The following is a 19,346-nucleotide window of genomic DNA, read 5'->3' on the forward strand; positions in this document are numbered from 1 at the left end:
ATCTCGCCTGCCCATTCATCTATTCTAGGCCTTCAAAAATGCAGAACGAACCAGTCTTAATCGATCCATCTCAAATTCAAATTGTTATAACACAAGTGTTGGTGGGTGACGCCGGCAACCCGAACAATTGTCCCTGCGGATGGTACTGCTTTTATGGTAGCTGCTCTCACTTGTTCCAACAGTACTCGTATAAATGCGGGACAAACACAACAAAGTCAGGAAAGAGCGGTTTCTGCAAGAGCCCTGCACCCCAGAACGCGGTGGGAGCGTACAGGATCAATCGGGCATGTAATGATTGCAGCAGGCGTCGGCGTTGATGCAGGTCAGTTGAACACATCGTGCATAGAAACAAGAGCAGTATACTAACATCCTTTCCTGCAGAGTCATCTTTTGATGTTATTTTTGCCACGGCGGTGTCTAATTGTGCGTAATGGGATCGGAACTGTTGGTATTTGAACTGTTGATGAATAGAGACACAAGCTATTGAGCAGCTACAAACTATTTTTCCGTGATGCATTTCGTGTATGATGCCTTGCGGATCGTGGTGTTTGATGTGAACCAGCAACGGTTACGTGAGGTTTTGGAAGAACAGGATGCATGAGGTACAAAGTTAACTCTTAGCGTCTTAATGCGCTTGAAGCTATCAGTGCGAGAGTAGATACTAATACCCGCCTCGAGCCTTTTCATGTGGTCATATCTTACATCAATTATACATTTTGGATGAGTAATGTTGCGACTTTGAACACATCACCAGGTCTCACCAAAGCCGGCACTGCCAATGGAGTTGACTACGGCCTTGTGATGCTTCTGGTTAAGCCTAGGGTGGCCTATGACTAGGTTAATAGTATATTGAGATGAAAATTTCAACGGCCTGTAACATTCCAGACTCGTATGCCATTGATATTAATATCTCAAACATATCTCCGACGTCGAGGTGCACCACACACATTTAGATGAATTTTTCCAAGTCCACGCCCTACGAGAATGCCCAGAGATCATGAACACCTCACAGTGAGGAGGCCATTTCAAGCGAATAATGTATGGGGTATGGTGAACCCCAGGCAGTAGGTCGTCTGCATCGGAATATCATTGTGCAGGGTTGCAACAGGCTTCCTCAGGCGCCACAGAATCCCATCAAACTCCAAACGCACACCTCAGAAAAACCATGCCGCAATGAACAAGAGTATGTCTCCAGACATTGACTTTTCCCTAGGCTATTTCACTTGCCTTTCTCTTCCGCAACATGCTTATCAGTAATGGCGACCATTTCCTACTAATATTCACCGACCTGGTCCAGCTCGTTTCCACAAGCTCGTTAATCTCTCCCGACTTCCATCTTGCACCCATATCCCGTCATCCTGCCATGATCGCGGTGTCATAGGTCAGCGCTGCAGTGACGAAACTGGTACAATCTCGCGGAAAACGGACCAGCTTGGTCCATTGATGGATAGAACGTACAATAATAATGAAGGTCTCAAAAGTTGATGCAAAGGTTGGCTGCCTAGAGATAGCTTTGAGTCAAACCCACAGCGCAAGATTGATATTCGCAATTGGCATTACCGCAATCACTCGATGGCCTGACGTTTGAATAGTGACACTTATCGAAATTGCAAGCTTGCGAATTAGTTTTGTTAGGATTTGTTAAAATTTAAACCAGGCGATCAAATTTGGGAGAGTGAACGAAATGATCTTTTCGAGTGTTCTTTGCTCAAAAACTCAATTTCAGCAAGCGAATTTACAATACCAGCAGTCAACTGTATGTTTTTCTAGGATCCGAATATATGGCCCCGTTCATCTATTCTTTCAGCGTTGAAGCCACAACAAGCCCAGTGACCCTTTGCGCCCTTTTCACTCAGTGGCGGATGAGGACCGTCTCAGAATCCTTCAATCTTTAGCTTGGTGTTAGGAAGCGTATAACATCTAAGGAACTTACATTCGCTCGCTGGCCGGGGATGTCATAACAAACCGAATACAAGTAGGCCCAGCCCACTCATTGATTGAAGAGGATTGGTCCTTGCCAATTCATCTTCATTTCTTGTTTCTTAGTCTTCGCTGAAATCCATCACGGAAAAAAGATACCTATGCCTTGGATGAACTAGAATTTGAGATGTCGTCCGTGATATGCCATATTGTCATCTCAGCTGTGGCCTTTCTCTTTCCTACGGGGGAAGAACTCTATGGAGAGAGACCAGTTTCAAGGTGCTATGCTTTTCATGTTCTCTGCTCAAATCATATGCTATCTATCCGCCGTATTACTCAAGATCCCAATCAAAAAACGGTGCAGATCGACGCATCCGCAGCAGAAAGTCCAACATGAACGCTTGAAACTGGCAGTAAGCCTTGACGCAACTTGAGGTACCTATATACAGTAGTTCCAAGTGAGTAGTCGTATATCCGGGGAAGAAGCTACAAGGAAGTGATATCCTAATGAAGTGGATGTAAAACGTCGTTGCGGCTTCTGACTATCAGTTTAGGCGTCCAGTCATTTCCATAAGTGACGAAATGTTTCCCAGAGGTTGAGTCATTGTCCGGCCGCAGGAGGCTTTTCTTTTGCCCCTCTTGAAATCAAATGAGATGACTAAGGCAGTATTCGAAGACTGGCTTCTAGGTTGAAAGGGAGACCAGGAGCAGGCAGCGTTCCATTTTTGAAATGATCTAGGCAGTTAGAATTCAAACAAATTAGGCCTTGAATTTGATGCCTGCAACCCGAAAGCAATTTCAAAGCATTGAAAGCTTCCACTCAGACTGGACTAAGTACCTGCACTGTCGTTGTTACGAATATTAGAGTGGCAACGATGGGCAACGTAAGGAGCCACACATTGCTCCTGCATCAAGCATCAACTGCATGGTATTTTCATTTTGCATTCATGCTGTGGTAAAGTCAGGGACCTCGGGTCGTCACTCTAAGCTTCCCAACTCAAGTCACTTTGTTCTGTAATGTGGATCTTGAAACATGCCAGCATTCCGTCTTGTTCACATGGGAAGAGCTTGACGGGCGAAGGCTTTGGAAGCCGGTGACTTTTGGAAGTCAAAGATTAGAGAAACCGAACAATATTCGTGGAAAGATGCCCTGTTCGACAGATAAAGGATTTTGTACAGGTAAATCCTCACTCGAGTAGCACAGTGAATGGCGAGTGCAAATTTTGTCCTACATGAGAAGTCGTCATGTTCGGTTAGAAAGCCACCACATCACCAACTCTGAATTCACCGCCAGGCACCGCCAGCACTGATTCACCTCAACATATTTCAGAAAGATCTATATAAACGTCGTGAAACAAATGGAAAAAGGAGTCTCTTGCCTATCCCTCAAGATCACCATCAGGAACGAAACAGATATAATCAAAGAACCAAATCATCACAAGCACAAGACGTCCATATCAACGAAATAAAACCACAAAACCAACACTCAAGACCATGTCGGACCACAGCAGCGACGATGACAACAGCCCCTCCAACCAAGGCGCCTCTCTCGGAAGCCCCATCAACTTGGGTCCTATAGACTCGGGACCCATGGACTCGGAACCCACGGACTTGGGATCCCTCGAAGCGTACCAACACATGAGGTCCCGCATCCGCGAAAACCGCAACGCCATGATCGGCCGTACAACCAACGACAACTCCCGCGGCCCAACCTACGCCGACGCCTTCGACCGCCCCGCGCCCACCGACATGAACGGAACCAGGTCCGGACCCTCTCAAAACGGACCGCGGGGAACGTTGTCCCCCTTACGTGATGCGCCGCGCATTCCGACGCACACGGACCCCGTCGTAGCGAACGGCACGGCCCATGGGGGCTCCCGCAGCCGGCCTCCATTTGCTAGCGGGGCGGCGGGTTTTCCTGGCTTGCCTGGTTACACGCCCGGTACTAGCTATGATAATGGCGGCGTCAACGGCAACACCAACGGCATGGCCGATTGGGTCAACAGCGACGGGCCTTCATTTGCTAGCAGGGCGGCGGATTGGCCTGGCTTTCCTGGTATCATACCCGGTACTAGCTATGATAATGGTGGCGGCAACAGCTCGGGCGCCCCCCCTGTGGAATTTGACGTCGAGCACATAAACAGTCAAACGCGTGCTATGCTTGAATGGATTCGTCTTCAAGATGCCGGTGGCACTAATGACAGTACTAATGGCGATGGCCCCAATGGTGCCAGCCCCAATCGTCGTGGTAATGCCAATCGCCGTGGCAATGCCAATCGTCGTGGCAATGCCAATAGTCGTGGCAATGGCGGTGGGAATGGTGCAGGATATCCTCCGAACAGATAACATGGCTGCCGAGGTGGCGGCGGCGGCGGCGGCCTACTTGACGGACTTACCTTCTGGTGACAAGTTTCTCGTCGTTCAAGTGCCTAAGAAGGGGCTTTGATGAGTGAGAAAGAAAGTGAGAAAGTCAAGGATTCCTGCGTTAGAAAGCTTGCACAAGTTCTAGATGCGTGACCACAGACGAGGTCTGACCGAAAATAAGTATATTTCCATAAAACTTGAACACGGTACCTCGCGCAAAGCAGTGCTCTCTCTATGTGGTATTCCGTCAAGACAACGCGTCTCCCGCCAACAATGCAACAACAGTTCGTACGGCCGTCATTGGTCCCTCGTTACTTTGCACAAATCTTTCAAAGACCTTGGACGCTGCCGCAAGTGAACCGCGTTCGTCGCCTAAATGCCCTAGTAAATGTTAGTCAGAAGATGTGATGTAAGGCTCTTTCTCGCAGGTACTCACACTTGCCAGGCATGCCAATCACCAACCCAACCTTGCTCTGCGCCTCACCAGTCCAGTCAAAATCAATCCTCCAATGTATCCTCAAACACGACGTTTCCTCCTTTACGGCACCCGGTATAGGAATCTCGTAGGCTGTCCTTCCGAGATGGGGGAGCAGAACTGAACGAGGGAGGTGCTCGGTTCGATTCCTCTCGAGGGTAGCATCTGCATCTTGGCTGCTTTCCTCTTCGTCGTCCTTTCTCCTTCGCTTCTTTCGCCTTGTCCTTATCCTCGCTACGCTCTGTGCCAGCTTCTCCTTGTCGCCGAGTTCGCTGTCCAGGGTGTGCCACATATTTGCCCTCTCGACAGCGATTCTATACCACTCGGACATTGCCCAAGTAACCACGCTAACATTTCGGTTCATGTGAGTGTTTGAGCCTCCGCTCGTGACCTTTTCGATAAATGGGCCGAGTTCCGCAACGGCTGCAGGGTCCAGGCGGGGCACCGCGAGCTCCTTGATCTGAAATTTCTCAGTATCGACGGTCATTTCCATCTTCGCCGTGAATAGCCCCGCTGGATAAGCCGATCTGACGACGATGTTGTGTCTCCGCAGCAGAGGGTCAGAGTCATTTTCTTTCGGCAGCATGTTTGTTGTCGCTGAAAATTCGAAGGGAGTGAAGGCTTGCAGGTATGGAAGCTCGTCGACGGCTGTCATCTGTATCGGGTGGTGCGATGTCGGAGGGGGAAGATCCTCTAAATCAGCTTTCGTCATGGAAAGTTGAGCTTGTCCAAGGATTCCGAATGAAAGCCATGATGTTGGGTTCATGGCCATGTCGAACCATTCTTGCGCAGCATCTGGCGTGGCTACCTTCTCGGATGGTACAAGGTGACGGCGGAGCAAGTCGAGAAGTGACTTTTGACGAGAGGGTCCCAACGGCTGTACATCACCGGATCGACGAGTTTGCGCTTTACGTATTCTTTCGTTTTCATCGGTTGCAAGTTCCAGGTCGGCCTCCAACTTGGCGAGTTCCGCCTGAAGCGCGTCCCTTGTCTCCTTGAGCTCCGAATGCGGATCGGGAACCGGGATCCCACGGGCCTCGTGTGTCCCAGAAGGTCCTTTGTTTGATTTTGTCTTCTTTGTCAGCTGAGCCGGGCTCTTGTCTCGCGCGGCGCGTGCCATGGCCTTCTTGGAGGGATCTTGCGCCTTCTGAGAGAACTCTGGTGGTCGGAGGGGCGGTTGTTTGAGCGGCGAGCTCTTAGATGGTGATGCAGTCCGCCGCTTCCTTTTCGACGGTGTATCATGAATGCCGCGCGGAGGTGTCGTGACAACAGGGTCAGCCTGGCCCCTTTGCGTCGGTGTCGGCGGGAGCTCGGGCTCTTGTTCTGGCTGAGGCTCAGGTTCGACTTGTCGGGGAGGTGCTCTCCCCAGAGAGGTACCGTGGCGAGGCGGCGTGCGATTCAAGACGCGACCAGCGAAAGGGTTGAAATCCTCGTCGTCATTGGGATCGGGTTCGGGAAGTGGCCTGGGAACTGGTATGCCGCCCGATCGGCGGGGCCTAGAGGCCAGGGCACCGCTAACCCTCGATTCAATAGCCATCCGCCGAGCTGGAGAGCCCAGGTTGGTCGATTCGAATGCCGTTGAACCAGACATGTTACTCCTTGGCCGCGCAGGTCCTCTCTCTAGGAATCGCTCTGCTTGGCTCTCAGCTTGGGCGGCCAAATCCTCACCAGCAACATCTTGCGTGATGGATTGCGTTGACTGATTGCTGGTAACCGCCTTTGACGGACTACGGCTTCGACTTCTTCTTCGTAGGATATCGGGATTCGTCCGAGAGAGGCTTGACCTCGTTGGCGACGCGAAGGATGGCCTTCTGGGGATTCTCGATCGTGGTGGGGGAGGGTCCGGCGGAGTGGTCGATTCGTTATTGTCGTTATCGCGCTGGCTACTGAGGCGTGGAGACACCCTCGCCCGCTTTGGCGCGGACTCGTCCATACTCAATGGTGCTCGTGAGGGTTATCGAAGCATTTCAGCGTGGAGCTGGCCACTCGTAAATATCTGGCGGTGGTAGATGTCGACCTTGGCGGGACTCGCGACGGTTTCGTCAAGCCGGTGCAGACGGGAGGCAGCGCGTTGTGTACATGCGACCCCACCGCCTTCCTGATTGGGCCGGCTCAAGAAGGTAAACAGGGTAGATGCTCATACCTTAGTCCGTACATTGTACAGAGCTCCAAGGAACGGGAGTCTAAGTGCAGGCATCCCCCAAATCTTACTTGGTTCCAATCGGATTCAATTCCTTTTTTTTTCCCTTTTTTTTTTTCCTTCTTCAGACGGAAGGAAAACATTTTTCTTTTTTTGCTCTTCTCTCTTTTCATCCAGCGAAGAAGTTGTCCTGACTTTCATACACGCCGCCTTCCTCCAGCAGCTTGCTCTCACCAGACGCGGAAGCACGTGACAATCTCTCCCGCATTACATAAGCATCATATTGAGACCGATGACGTCCGCGGCTTGGATGACCGCATTCCTGTCGCCCTGGCCTCTCTTGCCTCTCTAGTGATAGCAGGCCTGCATCACTCAACGCCAACAATGCGAGTCTCTGAGCTTCAACCCACCTAGAATTGGACTACCAACGGAGAACGATCAATATGTCAGCACCCGCCAGATTCCTCCCCCGCCTCCGGCCTGTCGTGTCGCGCGCTGCTCGTGTGCCTCGCGGTGCCTTCATCACGAGCCAGTCGCAAACCGGCCCGGCTCCGATCGAACCCTCTCATACCCAAGCCCACCCGCTAGGCCCTTACTACGATGCGATTCTCAACGACCCCCAACCCATCCCCGATGTGAAGCCCGAGGAGCCCCCAAACTCCTCCGTCCACAAGCAGGAGCAAGGCCGTAAGACGTCGCCTCCCTCCCCATACCCAACCCCGGAGCCCGTTGCTGAAGCTCTCTCCGCACAGCCGGTGCCGACGCCGCCGCCCCAAACCGCGGCTGAAAAGGCCGCCATTGTCTTCGGCTCCGCCCTGGCCGGCCCCGCCGCGCGCCAGAAGCGTCTCGAGGAGATGCGCTCCAAGAGCACGACGATAGCTGGCGTCATTATCCCGCCACGGCCGGAGGAACCGGATAACTGCTGCATGAGTGGCTGCGTCAACTGCGTGTGGGAACGGTACAGGGAGGAGATGGAAGACTGGTCGGCGGCGAATGCGGAGGCACAGCTGAAGTTGAGAGAGCGACAAGGCGCGAGCGGTTCTATTACCATGGACGACGACGGCGGCGGTTCCGATACCAACTGGGTGCCCCAGGATCCCAAGATCGCCAAGAATATGTGGGATGAGAAGCTTTACGACGATGTTCCCGTAGGCATCCGAGAGTTTATGAAGACGGAGAAGAAGTTGAAAGCCGTGCATGAAAAAGAGGGTACAACTGGGGGCTGAGGACAACGGGACTTGGTCTCTTGGTCCTTTTTTTCCTTCTTCTTCATCCCATAGCTTGCGTCGGAGGCAATCGTCCTAAAAAGCCATCATCAGCGTCATCCATAGACATGTGTTACAATAAGCAATACCATGATCCATGATCCAGTGTGTTGTCGAAAGCCGCATGATGTTGAATTGTTACATGGCCGAGAAACGGCCGCAATCTTTCTAAAAAGCAAGCCATCGGCCTCACCTAGCTGTGCCAGTGGCTGACGCAAGCAGTACATCCACTTCTCAACATCTTCTAAGGATTGAAATATAGCAGAGTATGTCTGAAAGTTGCAGACTTTCCCCAGACTCTACCAACAGCTCGGTTGCACATTTGTCAAGCTTAGAGGGCCAAATTTATGCTCAGCATACCCATAGTCATCTACCACTTCCTTGTCTACATTTCCAAGTTACTATGGCTTTCAGTATCTGGATCCAACACCACTTGAACAACAGACCTTGCTTGTTTGTTCTTGCCCTTTCTGCCTTACTTCACACCTTCCTATACTCAAGCTACCCCTCGTTCTCATATTTCCCATCACTTTGCACTTGCCTTCTTCAACGCACCCGAAACATATTTTTCACTGACCTTCCCTTTCTGTCCATTGACCCTCATTTGTCACAATGATCACATTAACATAGGTACTGAGTGGTCACAGGGCTTCTCGTTTCCTCCCATTCACTATCACCCTCGTTACTCAGTGCTGTTTCCGTATTGTTTGTAGACATTCCGAATATGAATGATCCAGGAATGGAAAGCATTGAGAGCAGATATTGTTGGGTGAAAGTTGCCGATCTTGGCCCTATGCGCTGCCGGGTCTGTCCTCACATATGAGACGTCAAACTGGAACACCTTTGCCAGCAAAGCTGTTCTCGCCTTGTTTTCGATGACTGAGTAGATCTCATTAGGACTCTTCAAACCCTTGGCAGCGATTCGGGGACTGGCAACTGAGCGCCTGAGGATGACGATGATCACCATTTAAGACATTCAACTTCTCTTCTCTCTCCTTTTTATTTCAACCATCTCACCACAAAATATGGCAGCCAGGGCCACTATAACCCCGATGCCAATCATCCACGAGGAGGGGGACTGGGAAGATGCCTCCTCCTCTTCGGATGATGACTACAACGAAAATGAAGATGACAACCGCGACGAACACCTCAATCCGCCCCGAGGCCTCCTCTTCTCCCACGAGATGGCGCGCCCGCCTTCTCCTCCTACCCACTCGGCTCGCCTCCGCCTCGTATACCACTCGCGAGGATGGGACACACAGGTCTACGTATTGAAGGACGGCAAGGCCCTCAAAGAGCGATCCTCCTACCAAAAGCTGAGCCAGGGATTCTTCGCCGCCGACGAGATGGCTTCGATTCTCCACCACTGGGCCAACGCGCTTCCCGAGCAGATGGAAGATATCATGGGAGACAATCACCCCTACCTCTCGCGCTTCGCGCTTCCCGCCGCGCCGCGTCAGTACAAGCTCATCAGAGGCTCAAACGGCTCCCACCACCTCCCCGACCAGCTCATCGAGCCGTTCCCCGAAATGCAGGGCAGACTCGTCATGGAGCGCATGCGACCCATCAAGCCCACCGTCATCCGCATCATCATTGACCACACCATCGACCCCGACTTCCAGAAGCAGGCCCTCAGTATGCCCGAGAATTACAACCTCCACCCAAAAGTCTGGCTCGGCTTCGAGCAGCCGCCCGAGGTCAGAGACATGCTCAAAGACCACCCCAACCTCGCGACGCGGCCCGCCTACCTCGACCAGCTCCTCAAGTTCATCGGTCGCGCCGGCGTTCTCGAGCTCGCGCGCAAGATGGGCAGCGCCCTCGCCATCATCCACCACGACCTAAACAAGGACGCCCGCAACGTCAAGTTCCGGCTCGCGTACGATCCCATGCAGGACAAGGCGCAGCTCTGGATGTGCGGGCTGGGCAACATGGACGACTTGAGAGCCAATGAGGCGGGAGACGGCTTTCTGGGAGATCCGGCTGGTTATGTCTAGGAGAACGAGCGTTTCTACCCGCGGCCTGATGTCGGTCCTGGCATCTTTGACGCGTTCTGGGCGGCGTACTTGATTGTCAGCGAGGCAATCTTGCAGTGGAAGGAGGACATTGCGCCGGAGGGCTCGTATAGGGATCAGGAGTTGAGGAAGATGCTCATGAAGGAGTTGCTCGCGCGTCTGGAGACGCTGTAGGTCAAGAGTGTGTCAAGATTTGTCTCGAGCCAGGTTTATTTGGGGGCGACAGCTGCTGTGACGAGACTGACGAGGAACCGGACGGGATCCCCAGAGCTTTGTGGAAAGAATACAGTCAATGCCACTTGAGATGTACAGGCTATAAGACAATGCCCTAGCATGTTGCCTACTAGTCATGACACTCGACTGCGTGTGTGAAGTAGTAGCAGACAAGCTTGAATGCCCAGAGACCCAATCATTCGGAACGCTCCTGGCCCAGATGATTTACTTCACGTCAGGCAAGTCATGTTTGTCTCAAGGCGGATAGAACAGTACCTTACTTCGTAGTTGAGCAAAGCATCGAACATCCACAGTGACTCCCACGGCCAGGATCGGGAAGGAGTGGGGCTCAAACCGGCATGTCACCAAGTCGACGAGGGGTCAACGTAGGGCTCATTCTCTGTCTCTCTGTCTCCCTCTTTCTCCCCCCTCCCCCCGGCCCCTCTTCTCTCATTCTCTCATTCTCTCTTATTTTCATGACTCGGTGTTGAAAAGACGCCAGCCAAATAACGCAGGAGTTTTGGCGTTTGGTTTACACAAAGTATGAGCCTTGAAATTATCGTGAAATCCCCAGTGACAGGGAAGAAAATTTCAGTGACCAACTGCTTTCTCTCTTGGGACAAGAGGAATGAAGCGAGTCGCCTAATCCCTGTGTGTTCAAAGTGAATCGAATTTCATTGGTAAATAAATCCGACAAGTGGGTCTCTCACCGAAAGGGACGGCGGGTTCCGATAGCTCGGTGAGATGACCTCGGTCAGCAGCCACTCACAAGCTACCGTCCAATAACTGGCATCTGGGGCGCAGCCTCAAAATCCATGCCCAAATGGGTCTAGAGGAACCGGTGTCATCCCGGGGCTCGGGGCTCGCCAGACAAAATTTCTCTCCCAGTGCCCGCGCCGTGGCCCATCCATGCATGGCGGGGTCCCTCGCTCATCGATGGAGGGGTCCTGGCAGCCTGGCGCGCATCCTTTTTTTTTTTTTCCTTTCCTCGTCCCGCGTGTGAATAGCGGCACTCGTGGCAGAACCTTGGTCCCATCCTCCTACTTAAGCTTCTTTTCACTCTAAAGTCGCTCTTCTGTATATTTCCTTCCCCCGATATACACGATCCATCCTTCTCGTTTCTTTTTTCCACCCCAAATTCCAGACGTCAGAGACATCTCCAAATCTGCACCGTTTCTCCTACCCCGCAGTACACCCTGTCTATCGACCGAATTCGAGTCAAAGAACCCCTCCAAACATCGCAAAAATGGTCGAGAAGCTCTACGTCACGTACAACGATGTGAGTATCCTCCTCTCTTCCTTGCCGTTGGCGCCCTTGCTTTCTTATTCCATCATCCTAGCATGATACGAGATACCGCAAGCATGGCTAACACCTCGTCTTCATTCTCCAGGTACACAACCTCTGCCAGGAGTCCGCCGTCAAGATCCTCGAGACCTTCCAGCCCCAGCTCATCATCGCAATCGGCGGCGGCGGCTACGTCCCCGCGCGTATCCTCCGTTCCTTCCTGAAGAAGCCCGGCAACCCCAACATCCCCATCCAGGCCATCGGCCTCTCTCTGTACGAGAGCCTTCCCGAGACTTTCGGCGGCAACTCCACCCCCGGCGTCCCCGAGATCCCCGGCACAAAGGTCACCCGCACGCAATGGCTTGACCTGACCGCCATCGGCGAGATGGAGAACCTCGTCGGTAAGCGCATCCTGATTGTCGACGAGGTCGATGACACCCGCACCACCCTCGAGTACGCCGTCAAGGAGCTGGAGAAGGACGTCGAGGCCGCCAGCCAGCGCCTCGGCAAGGGCCAGAAGACCGAGTTTGGCATCTTTGTCCTGCATGTGAGTCATAACCATACACACACCTCGTCTCTTTCTGTTCAGAAGGAGCCAAAAATGCTGACGCAACCAAAATACAGAACAAGGACAAGCAGAAGAAGGGTACTCTGCCCTCCGAGATGATGAACTCGGGTCACTACCTCGCCGCCCGCACCGTCGGCGACGTCTGGATCAACTACCCGTGGGAGGCCATTGACATTGCCGAGCACGACCGCCACGCCGCCGAGGCCCTCGCGGCGCGCCAGTAAACGAAGGAGATGTGCATACGAGAAACACGAGAACGTGACGACGATGGAGCGAGGAGGATAGACGGGGCTTTGGCGGACGAAGCCAGGCAGGGCGTATAAAAGGATACCAAGAGGGGCATGCCGTCGAGCTGCCCACAAGCATACATCTCACCAATGCTATTTCAGACTTCTTCATTTTTTTTTTGGGTCGCAGGGGACCTGTTGCATTGTTCGAGGCGGAAACGACCCAGTCCAGTGATGAACATGTCAACTGATAGCTTTAGCAGTCTTCCCGCATCGAAAAGGACAGCGCCCGAGCAGGAACAAGTACGCCGGGCTTCTTCTGGGCGTATTGAGTGGCGGTGTCTGCTTCAGAACTATAGCCAGTAATACCCAAAGACTTACGAATCACTAAAATCAATTACAGGACGTGTAGGAAGTAGGACGCTACTACATCCGACCATGCATCACATCGGCTTGACCAAAGACAACCTTCCAATACGCTCGCTAAACCTTACAGATATATCAAACACGACAAACACTCCCACGCAAATCAGAAGCCTTGCATGTGTACCACCATCTCTCAAACCAACTCCGTCTCAATGACACTCTCAACCGCCTGCACCGGCCTCCAAATCTTGACAACCCGCAGTCCCGCCGCCGCAATGAGGTCCCGCCACTGCTCCTCCGTCCTCTCCGCCGACGCCAGCCCCGCCATCATGATCATATCCGTCGCCGTCACCTTAGAAAGCGGCTCCCTCTCGCTGATCAAGCTCTCGTGGATCAGCAGCCTCGAGTAACCCCTCTCCATGGAACCCGCAATGTTCTTCAGAATCACCACGGCCGTGGCGTCGGGCCAGTCGTGCAGCACGTTGTGCAAAAAGTACGCCCGCGCCCCGCGCAGCGGCTGCGGCGTGAAAAAGTCGTGCGGCTGTATCGTAAAGGCCGCGTCGGACTGTACGTCTTTGAGAAAATCAGGCAAGTCCTGCAGGATGAGATGCCGCGCGGGGACCTGCGGGTGCCGGACGTGGAATTTCTTCAGGTCGTGGCCCTTACCGCCGCCGATATCGACGACCAGCGGCCGCTCCGGGATCGCGCCCTCGATGATCTTCTCCGTGGGATACACCTCCGTCCACGCCGTGAGGTTATCACGCGAGTGACACTCCATGACGTCGTTGAAGTCGGACGTGAGGAGCGGGTTCGTGCCGACGTACTTGAAGAAGACGGCGTCGGGGCCCCGCCAGTGCTGGAAGTTGCAGTCGTTCTTGTCCGTTGGGTTCTTGTACCCGTTCTCCTTGAGGAAGTACGGCAGCGAGCGGAACATGGGGTTCGTCAGCTCGCCGTAGAAGCCGCCGTACATGGCGGGCAGGGGCGCGTCCTCGCCGAGGGCCTGAGCCCAGGGCGTGCGGGCGTAAGTGTCGAGGTCTGTCTCGATGACGAGGCGTTGGCCCGCTATCGCCCTCATCATGCGCCCTGTTTTCACCTGCGTGTCAGTCCATGTTCATCATCTTGAGAGTAGAACCGTTGCTGCGGTGTTTTGACGTACTGATGAGATGCTCGTCGGCACCGGTCAACCTTGAGAGGTCGGTACAAGTGATCGGCCCGCCGCCGGCCTCATGCCACTTTCTGAATACGCCGGCGTCGATGAGTGTCTTGATAGCCGCGTTCCCGCCGCCCTTGACAACGATGTGGTCCCACGCAATATCCCACGGCGTCTGAACTTTTCTCAAAGCATCGTACAACGCATCTCTGGCCCGTACCCTCTCCGCCTTATCTGTAAAGGTCTCCCCGTGGATATCCTGAAGACTCGCAATCAATGAGTCCGCGGTAGCCATCCCTGCAGCGTGCCCGTGTGAAGTCGACGAGAACGCAATTGCGGAAGAGTATCCGTAACAAGCATCGAGAAAGCACTCTACCCGACGAAGCTGACGAGGCCTTTAAAGACTTGTTTGTCAAAAAAGTCCGTCCCGCCGAAGCCGTCCCGCCAAGCGGGTGGCTGTCAATAGTTCTCGCCAGACAATCACAATCGTCCACACCAGCCCTGGCTCCAACAATCACTTCACGATATGCATCCCAAAGGCACAGCAGCAGCGCAAACAACATCAGCTCACCCTTGTCCCCCTGCCGATGCATTCCCGAACCGGGAAAAGGTTCGTCACGACGACAGGCCTCGATTCGACGGGGTTTCCCGACCGGGTTCTGGGCGCTTACAGGGTTAGAGGGGGCAAACATCCGAGGCTCCAGAGTGTTCAAGTAGCAGATTAACAGATAGACAAACATGCAGAAGTGGCCCCCCTCATGCCATCTTGTTGGAACTCAAGCGTCGTGATTGCAAGACCCAGTGTGCAGCTGGAGAACTGGCCAAGCAAAGTACCTAGTCTGATGGAGTGGATATCGGGATCCATCGTGAGGAGCCGTATCCCCGTTTGTTGGGCCCGGCCGTTGATCGCTTCGCTTGGATTTTTTTGTCGCAGCAGCGCAGGTAAATTCTCAATGCTTCGACCTGCCGGAGATGGAGACTCCTTGTTGGCTCTGCGCAAGGACAAAACTGCAGCTTTAGATTGCGATGCCCTCTCGGGTGCCACAATTGCTTGAACATGGGGTGTCGCTTGCGGCGGCTGACCACAATGGGGTTATGAGTGGGTTCCTTAGACTAGGTTGACGATGGCGAGCGCGGCAGGGTCCGATGAGATTGGACTAGGCCGTGATGGGTCCTTGGCAGGGATGCTTTTGGGTCAGCTTTGGAGGGAGGGTTTTTGTTTCCGCGGCCGGTTGGGCTTCTGACCAAGTTGCTTGACGTAGTTTGAGGGAATGGGAGACTGGCTGTTCACGTTATTCGTTGACGAGGAATCGTTATGTTGTGATACTCCATCCCGCGCGAATATTATTGGCTGCACTATGACTTATCTCAGCATGTCTGCTACAATAAGGCTTGGAGAAACGCTGCTCAATACGGATATGTCTTGAACTTCAGTTCCTTTCAAAGTCATACCTCCGGTGGTATGCTCTTCATGTTTCTCAGTCCTGCGATACATTTCAACTACTAGTATGCTAGAACGGTATCAACTTTTCAGAAAGATGCCTCTGGCTACGGGCTTTCCGACCCAGGTTCAAGGCCAGGAACAGTCAATCAATTACAAGTGTATAATTCGAAGTACTCATGTCTTCCAAAAAGCCGAAGCAAAGCATGGTCCGAAATGACATTAACGCCCTTGCAATAACTCTAAGGCATCATATCTCCAGATCGAAGCGCCGTATCTTCCTAACTTCGAAAATAAAGTGTTGGTGAGTAACGTAAGTTCGCAACGAGATACCTTCATACTTTAAAGAGGCGCACCTGTTTGCGTCAGATCAAAGCAGCACCCATATTACACTCTGGTCTTCGTTTTGATAGGAAGTGAAGTAGAAAATAAGAACATCTCTCGGCGGCCCAGGCCTGGTCTAGGGATTGATTCAATGGCGGCTCACCAGACTCAGGCTCGCCTTTTCCCTTCAGACCTTGGCGGTTCTCTACCAAGCTTCATTGATGAAGAGGCTTTTGCCGATCAAAGACACAGTGTTCATTGAGCGTTTGAAGGGCTTGGTATCTGGGAACATTACAAAATTAACACTAAAAAGGTTTGAATTCAAGAGGTCAAGAAAACTCATAATTATCTATATTTAGCCTAACAAAACCATCCCAGCCATCCGCCTCAATGCCGGTCCAGATACAATGCTCTCTCATCACAAAAAACCTCGTATTCAAGGGAATTTCTTCTTACCGCCATTGCAGTAAGGCCATCAGGGCCTCGGCCAGACCTTGCCAGGCCGATGCCGTCATACGACCTCACTACGGCGGCGAAGCCGTTGCCGCTGGCCCAACGCCTCGTACTACGCCAACATGATGACGCCACTGCAGGACTGTTTGAGGATTATGGCGGATTGTTCGCCGTTTTCGGATCTCAGCTTTTGCTCCGCTGGGTTGTAGACGATGTTGTGTCCCACGTAGCTGATGAGCGTCGGCTCTCCTCAGGCGACCCGAGACGCGATTGTATGCGTCATGGATCAAAGGTGAAGTAATTTCAAGTATGGTGTAGGAAGCAGATACAATGAAATTTTGATTATTCATCGCCGTCACTCATGTGTACACTGCTGCTCTTGTCACTTGGCCGCATTGCAGGCGAAGAATCCCACTGTGGCATATTCGAGTTTTCAGTATGAGGATCTTCCAATCTTCAACTTGGTAATAACTTTACAAAACAAGGATGAGAAAATCGAACGTCCTTAAATTCACAGATATTTGGCATTGGGAAATAATTTCACGCCCTTAAGCTTGGCTAAACACTCGTTTGATGTCTAATTCATTGCAACCGCTCAGTCAAAACACAACTTTCTCTGATGACATTGGAAAAGCAACTAGGCTCCCATGTTGCAAATGAGCCACTTCATTATGTAGGCCTGTCTCTAATCGAACGATGTATTTGAAGCTGTCCTCGTGGCTCTAGGAAAAAAATATGTCGTAGGTTGTCATAGCAATCAAGGACTAGCACGAGGTAACTTGGTACACATTACGCCCGTCTACTGACTATTGATTCAGCCAAAAGCGTGCCAGAAGCCCTTCTGGCCAGCACTATTCTTCGCGATGCTCTCTTCCTGCAATAATGCATTGACTCTGGCCATGACACCATCCAGGACAGCTTCAGCCATGCCCTCGGGCGCCATGCCTCCCTCGGTGCAGGCATTGATGACAGTATCGCCACCCGCAACTCCTGCAACATTGAAGACAATGCCATGATAGCCAACAGCGCCTTGCACCGGGCCAGCCGAGAACTGCACATCCTCAATCTTCACAAGTGGCTCTTCGACATTTGAAGACGGAGGCGCGGTCTTGAGGGACCCAACGTTGGAGACGGAAAAGCTGTTCTGCATGAACAACCCCATCGACGGCAGCTTCTCCGTAAAGTCCTCGAGGCTTGGGCGAAGGGCATTGCCACTGATCCAGGCCTTGTACAGGGGTGACTCCTCGCCGCCAGTTCGCGATTCCAACATCCGCCTCCCGTAATCCTGAATCAGGTTCCAGGCGGCCTTGGCATTAACTGTCGCGGCGAGTCCCTTTTCCTTATCGCCCACAGCAGACGACTGCGAGAAAGCCTGGCGGTACTTGTTCAACCTCTCTGGCTCGGGAAGACTCGCAGCCAGGTTGAGAAGTTTACCCTCGTCCGGGGAGGTCGTATCAAAGCAGCCCGTAGCTCGCATGTCCACAGCGTATCGGGTAAATCCGACCTCGGCGTGGGGATAAAAGTCCGCCGCCAGCGTGCCAGCGACTACGACGGCCAGAAAAGGTGTGAAGGTTGTGTTATGCGCGCGGCACGCCTTGATGATGGCGTCCGTCTTCTCGAAAGGGATGCGACAGGTCGTCACCTTTGTGACGGTGCGATCTGAGGGCCCGGCAACAGCCATCGGATCCTTGAGTAGCTCTTTAGGCTTCGGAAAGTCGACAAAGAAGAGCTTCTTGGCGTACATGAATCGGTAGAAGAGAAACACGAGCAGGTTGTAGATGACACCGAGGACAGCCGGCTTCTTATGGATAGTGTTTTCAAGGGCCTTGCTCAGCCGTACGCTGTCGGGGTCGAGCTGGATGATGCGAGGTGGCGCGGAGCCCGTGTCGGAGACGGCCACAGCGTTAAGAGCGTCCAAAATTTCACGATGGAAGGTCATACCGAAAGCGCCATCACAGATGAGGTGGTGGTAAACAAACACGACGTCTCGACGTCCGACGACAATCACTTTCCACCAAGGCACGCCCTCTTCGATGCCATCAGCCCAGTGCCACTGACCGTGGAGCTTCTCGAGGAGCTCGGCGTCGACCTGGGTCGTTTCGTCATCGATAAACTGAACGCAGCGTACGAGATTAACGTGCTTGAGCGTGGCGAGAGACAAGAGGTGCTTGTCGCCCTCGCCGGTTCGTTCCACAACGCCAACGAGACCAAGCTCTGGGTATTTTGTGACGACGGCGTGAAGAGCTGAGAAGACTGCTTCATCGGAAAGGATTAGACGCTGCTTTCCAGGTTGGGCCGAGGCGTAGCGAGCTGCGACTAGGACGTTGGATTGGATTCCTAGACGGTGGTAGAGAAAGAACATGCGGTCGAGGTTTGCTAGAATGCATGAGCGTCGAGTGTTTTGTGATGTTGCGAGTGAGACTTACTCGTTTTACGGACGACCGTGTAATTCCTAGAGTCTGAGGATCCATCTCCCGCCCCCTTGGTCCCGATGATGCTCGTTGTAGTGGCCATGTCTGTCAGTCTTTAATACGTACGACTAGAATCTGTCACGGAACCAAGAAACTAGAAAGCTTCTAGCCTCTAGCTCGGAAGGTAGCTGCATTTTTAAGAGGCCAAGTGCCCGTCCAGCAGCCGTGCTGGCTCCTGTTACAGAGATCAGTTGCAGCATTCGAAACGCCATTGACGTGCAGATGCGATGTTTGGCGATGCCATAGCTTGACATGACGTCCCCTAGCGCAGCGTCCGTGAGGCAAAGGCGAAGACGTGAGCTAAGAGCACTCAACATCCGAGGGTTAGTCTGTGGCTTTTTTCCCATTCCGAGATCTGGGCGGCTGGATCCGTGTTAGCGACTCATCTCCCATCTCCCCGCCATAGCGCCGGCGGAGGGGGGCAGAAGCAATCTTAACGTGACCCCCCCCTGCCAGCGAAGATCTTTCCTTCAACTAAGTACCTGAGGGTGTCGACATATACCTCAAGTCATATTTCAGCTCACGTCAAGATTGTTACGGTCGGACATGGAGAATGACTCGGCCGACACTTGGATTCGATGGCACGTGGCTACATGGAGGCAATTGGCATACGCCGACTAAGGCAAATGTCCCCGGACGTCACAATGGTAATCCGAACCAAACCTCAACAAT

General features: G+C 52.8%; 7 protein-coding genes across 7 annotated transcripts; 4 read left to right on the plus strand and 3 right to left on the minus strand.

Moving 5' to 3' along the window:
* Positions 1-3,414: 3,414 nt before the first annotated feature.
* On the plus strand, positions 3,415-4,454 carry CORC01_03727 (uncharacterized protein; the record flags this gene model as incomplete). The annotated part of the gene is made up of 2 exons (XM_022615376.1): positions 3,415-3,976; positions 4,444-4,454. 2 exons carry the CDS (start codon positions 3,415-3,417, stop codon positions 4,452-4,454), a joined length of 573 nt encoding a protein of 190 aa, XP_022478041.1.
* A 77-nt stretch (positions 4,455-4,531) lies between these two features.
* On the minus strand, positions 4,532-6,692 carry CORC01_03728 (uncharacterized protein; the record flags this gene model as incomplete). The annotated part of the gene is made up of 2 exons (XM_022615377.1): positions 4,532-4,665; positions 4,721-6,692. 2 exons carry the CDS (start codon positions 6,690-6,692, stop codon positions 4,532-4,534), a joined length of 2,106 nt encoding a protein of 701 aa, XP_022478042.1.
* A 650-nt stretch (positions 6,693-7,342) lies between these two features.
* Positions 7,343-8,125, plus strand: CORC01_03729 (oxidoreductase-like protein; the record flags this gene model as incomplete). Its single annotated transcript, XM_022615378.1, has 1 exon — positions 7,343-8,125. The coding sequence occupies one exon, from the start codon at positions 7,343-7,345 to the stop codon at positions 8,123-8,125; it is 783 nt and encodes a 260-aa protein (XP_022478043.1).
* Positions 8,126-9,189: 1,064 nt separating this feature from the next.
* CORC01_03730 (uncharacterized protein) lies at positions 9,190-10,158 on the plus strand (the record flags this gene model as incomplete). Its single annotated transcript, XM_022615379.1, has 1 exon — positions 9,190-10,158. The coding sequence occupies one exon, from the start codon at positions 9,190-9,192 to the stop codon at positions 10,156-10,158; it is 969 nt and encodes a 322-aa protein (XP_022478044.1).
* Positions 10,159-11,635: 1,477 nt separating this feature from the next.
* Positions 11,636-12,466, plus strand: CORC01_03731 (phosphoribosyl transferase; the record flags this gene model as incomplete). Its single annotated transcript, XM_022615380.1, has 3 exons — positions 11,636-11,668; positions 11,781-12,221; positions 12,299-12,466. 3 exons carry the CDS (start codon positions 11,636-11,638, stop codon positions 12,464-12,466), a joined length of 642 nt encoding a protein of 213 aa, XP_022478045.1.
* Positions 12,467-13,028: 562 nt separating this feature from the next.
* Positions 13,029-14,280, minus strand: CORC01_03732 (O-methyltransferase; the record flags this gene model as incomplete). The annotated part of the gene is made up of 2 exons (XM_022615381.1): positions 13,029-13,918; positions 13,992-14,280. The coding sequence occupies 2 exons, from the start codon at positions 14,278-14,280 to the stop codon at positions 13,029-13,031; spliced, it is 1,179 nt and encodes a 392-aa protein (XP_022478046.1).
* A 2,737-nt stretch (positions 14,281-17,017) lies between these two features.
* On the minus strand, positions 17,018-18,717 carry CORC01_03733 (uncharacterized protein; the record flags this gene model as incomplete). The annotated part of the gene is made up of 2 exons (XM_022615382.1): positions 17,018-18,579; positions 18,630-18,717. 2 exons carry the CDS (start codon positions 18,715-18,717, stop codon positions 17,018-17,020), a joined length of 1,650 nt encoding a protein of 549 aa, XP_022478047.1.
* Between the last annotated feature and the right edge of the window lie 629 nt (positions 18,718-19,346).

The sequence above is a fragment of the Colletotrichum orchidophilum genome, assembly GCF_001831195.1.
Source record: "Colletotrichum orchidophilum strain IMI 309357 chromosome Unknown Scaffold_23.1, whole genome shotgun sequence".
NCBI lineage: Eukaryota > Fungi > Ascomycota > Sordariomycetes > Glomerellales > Glomerellaceae > Colletotrichum > Colletotrichum orchidophilum.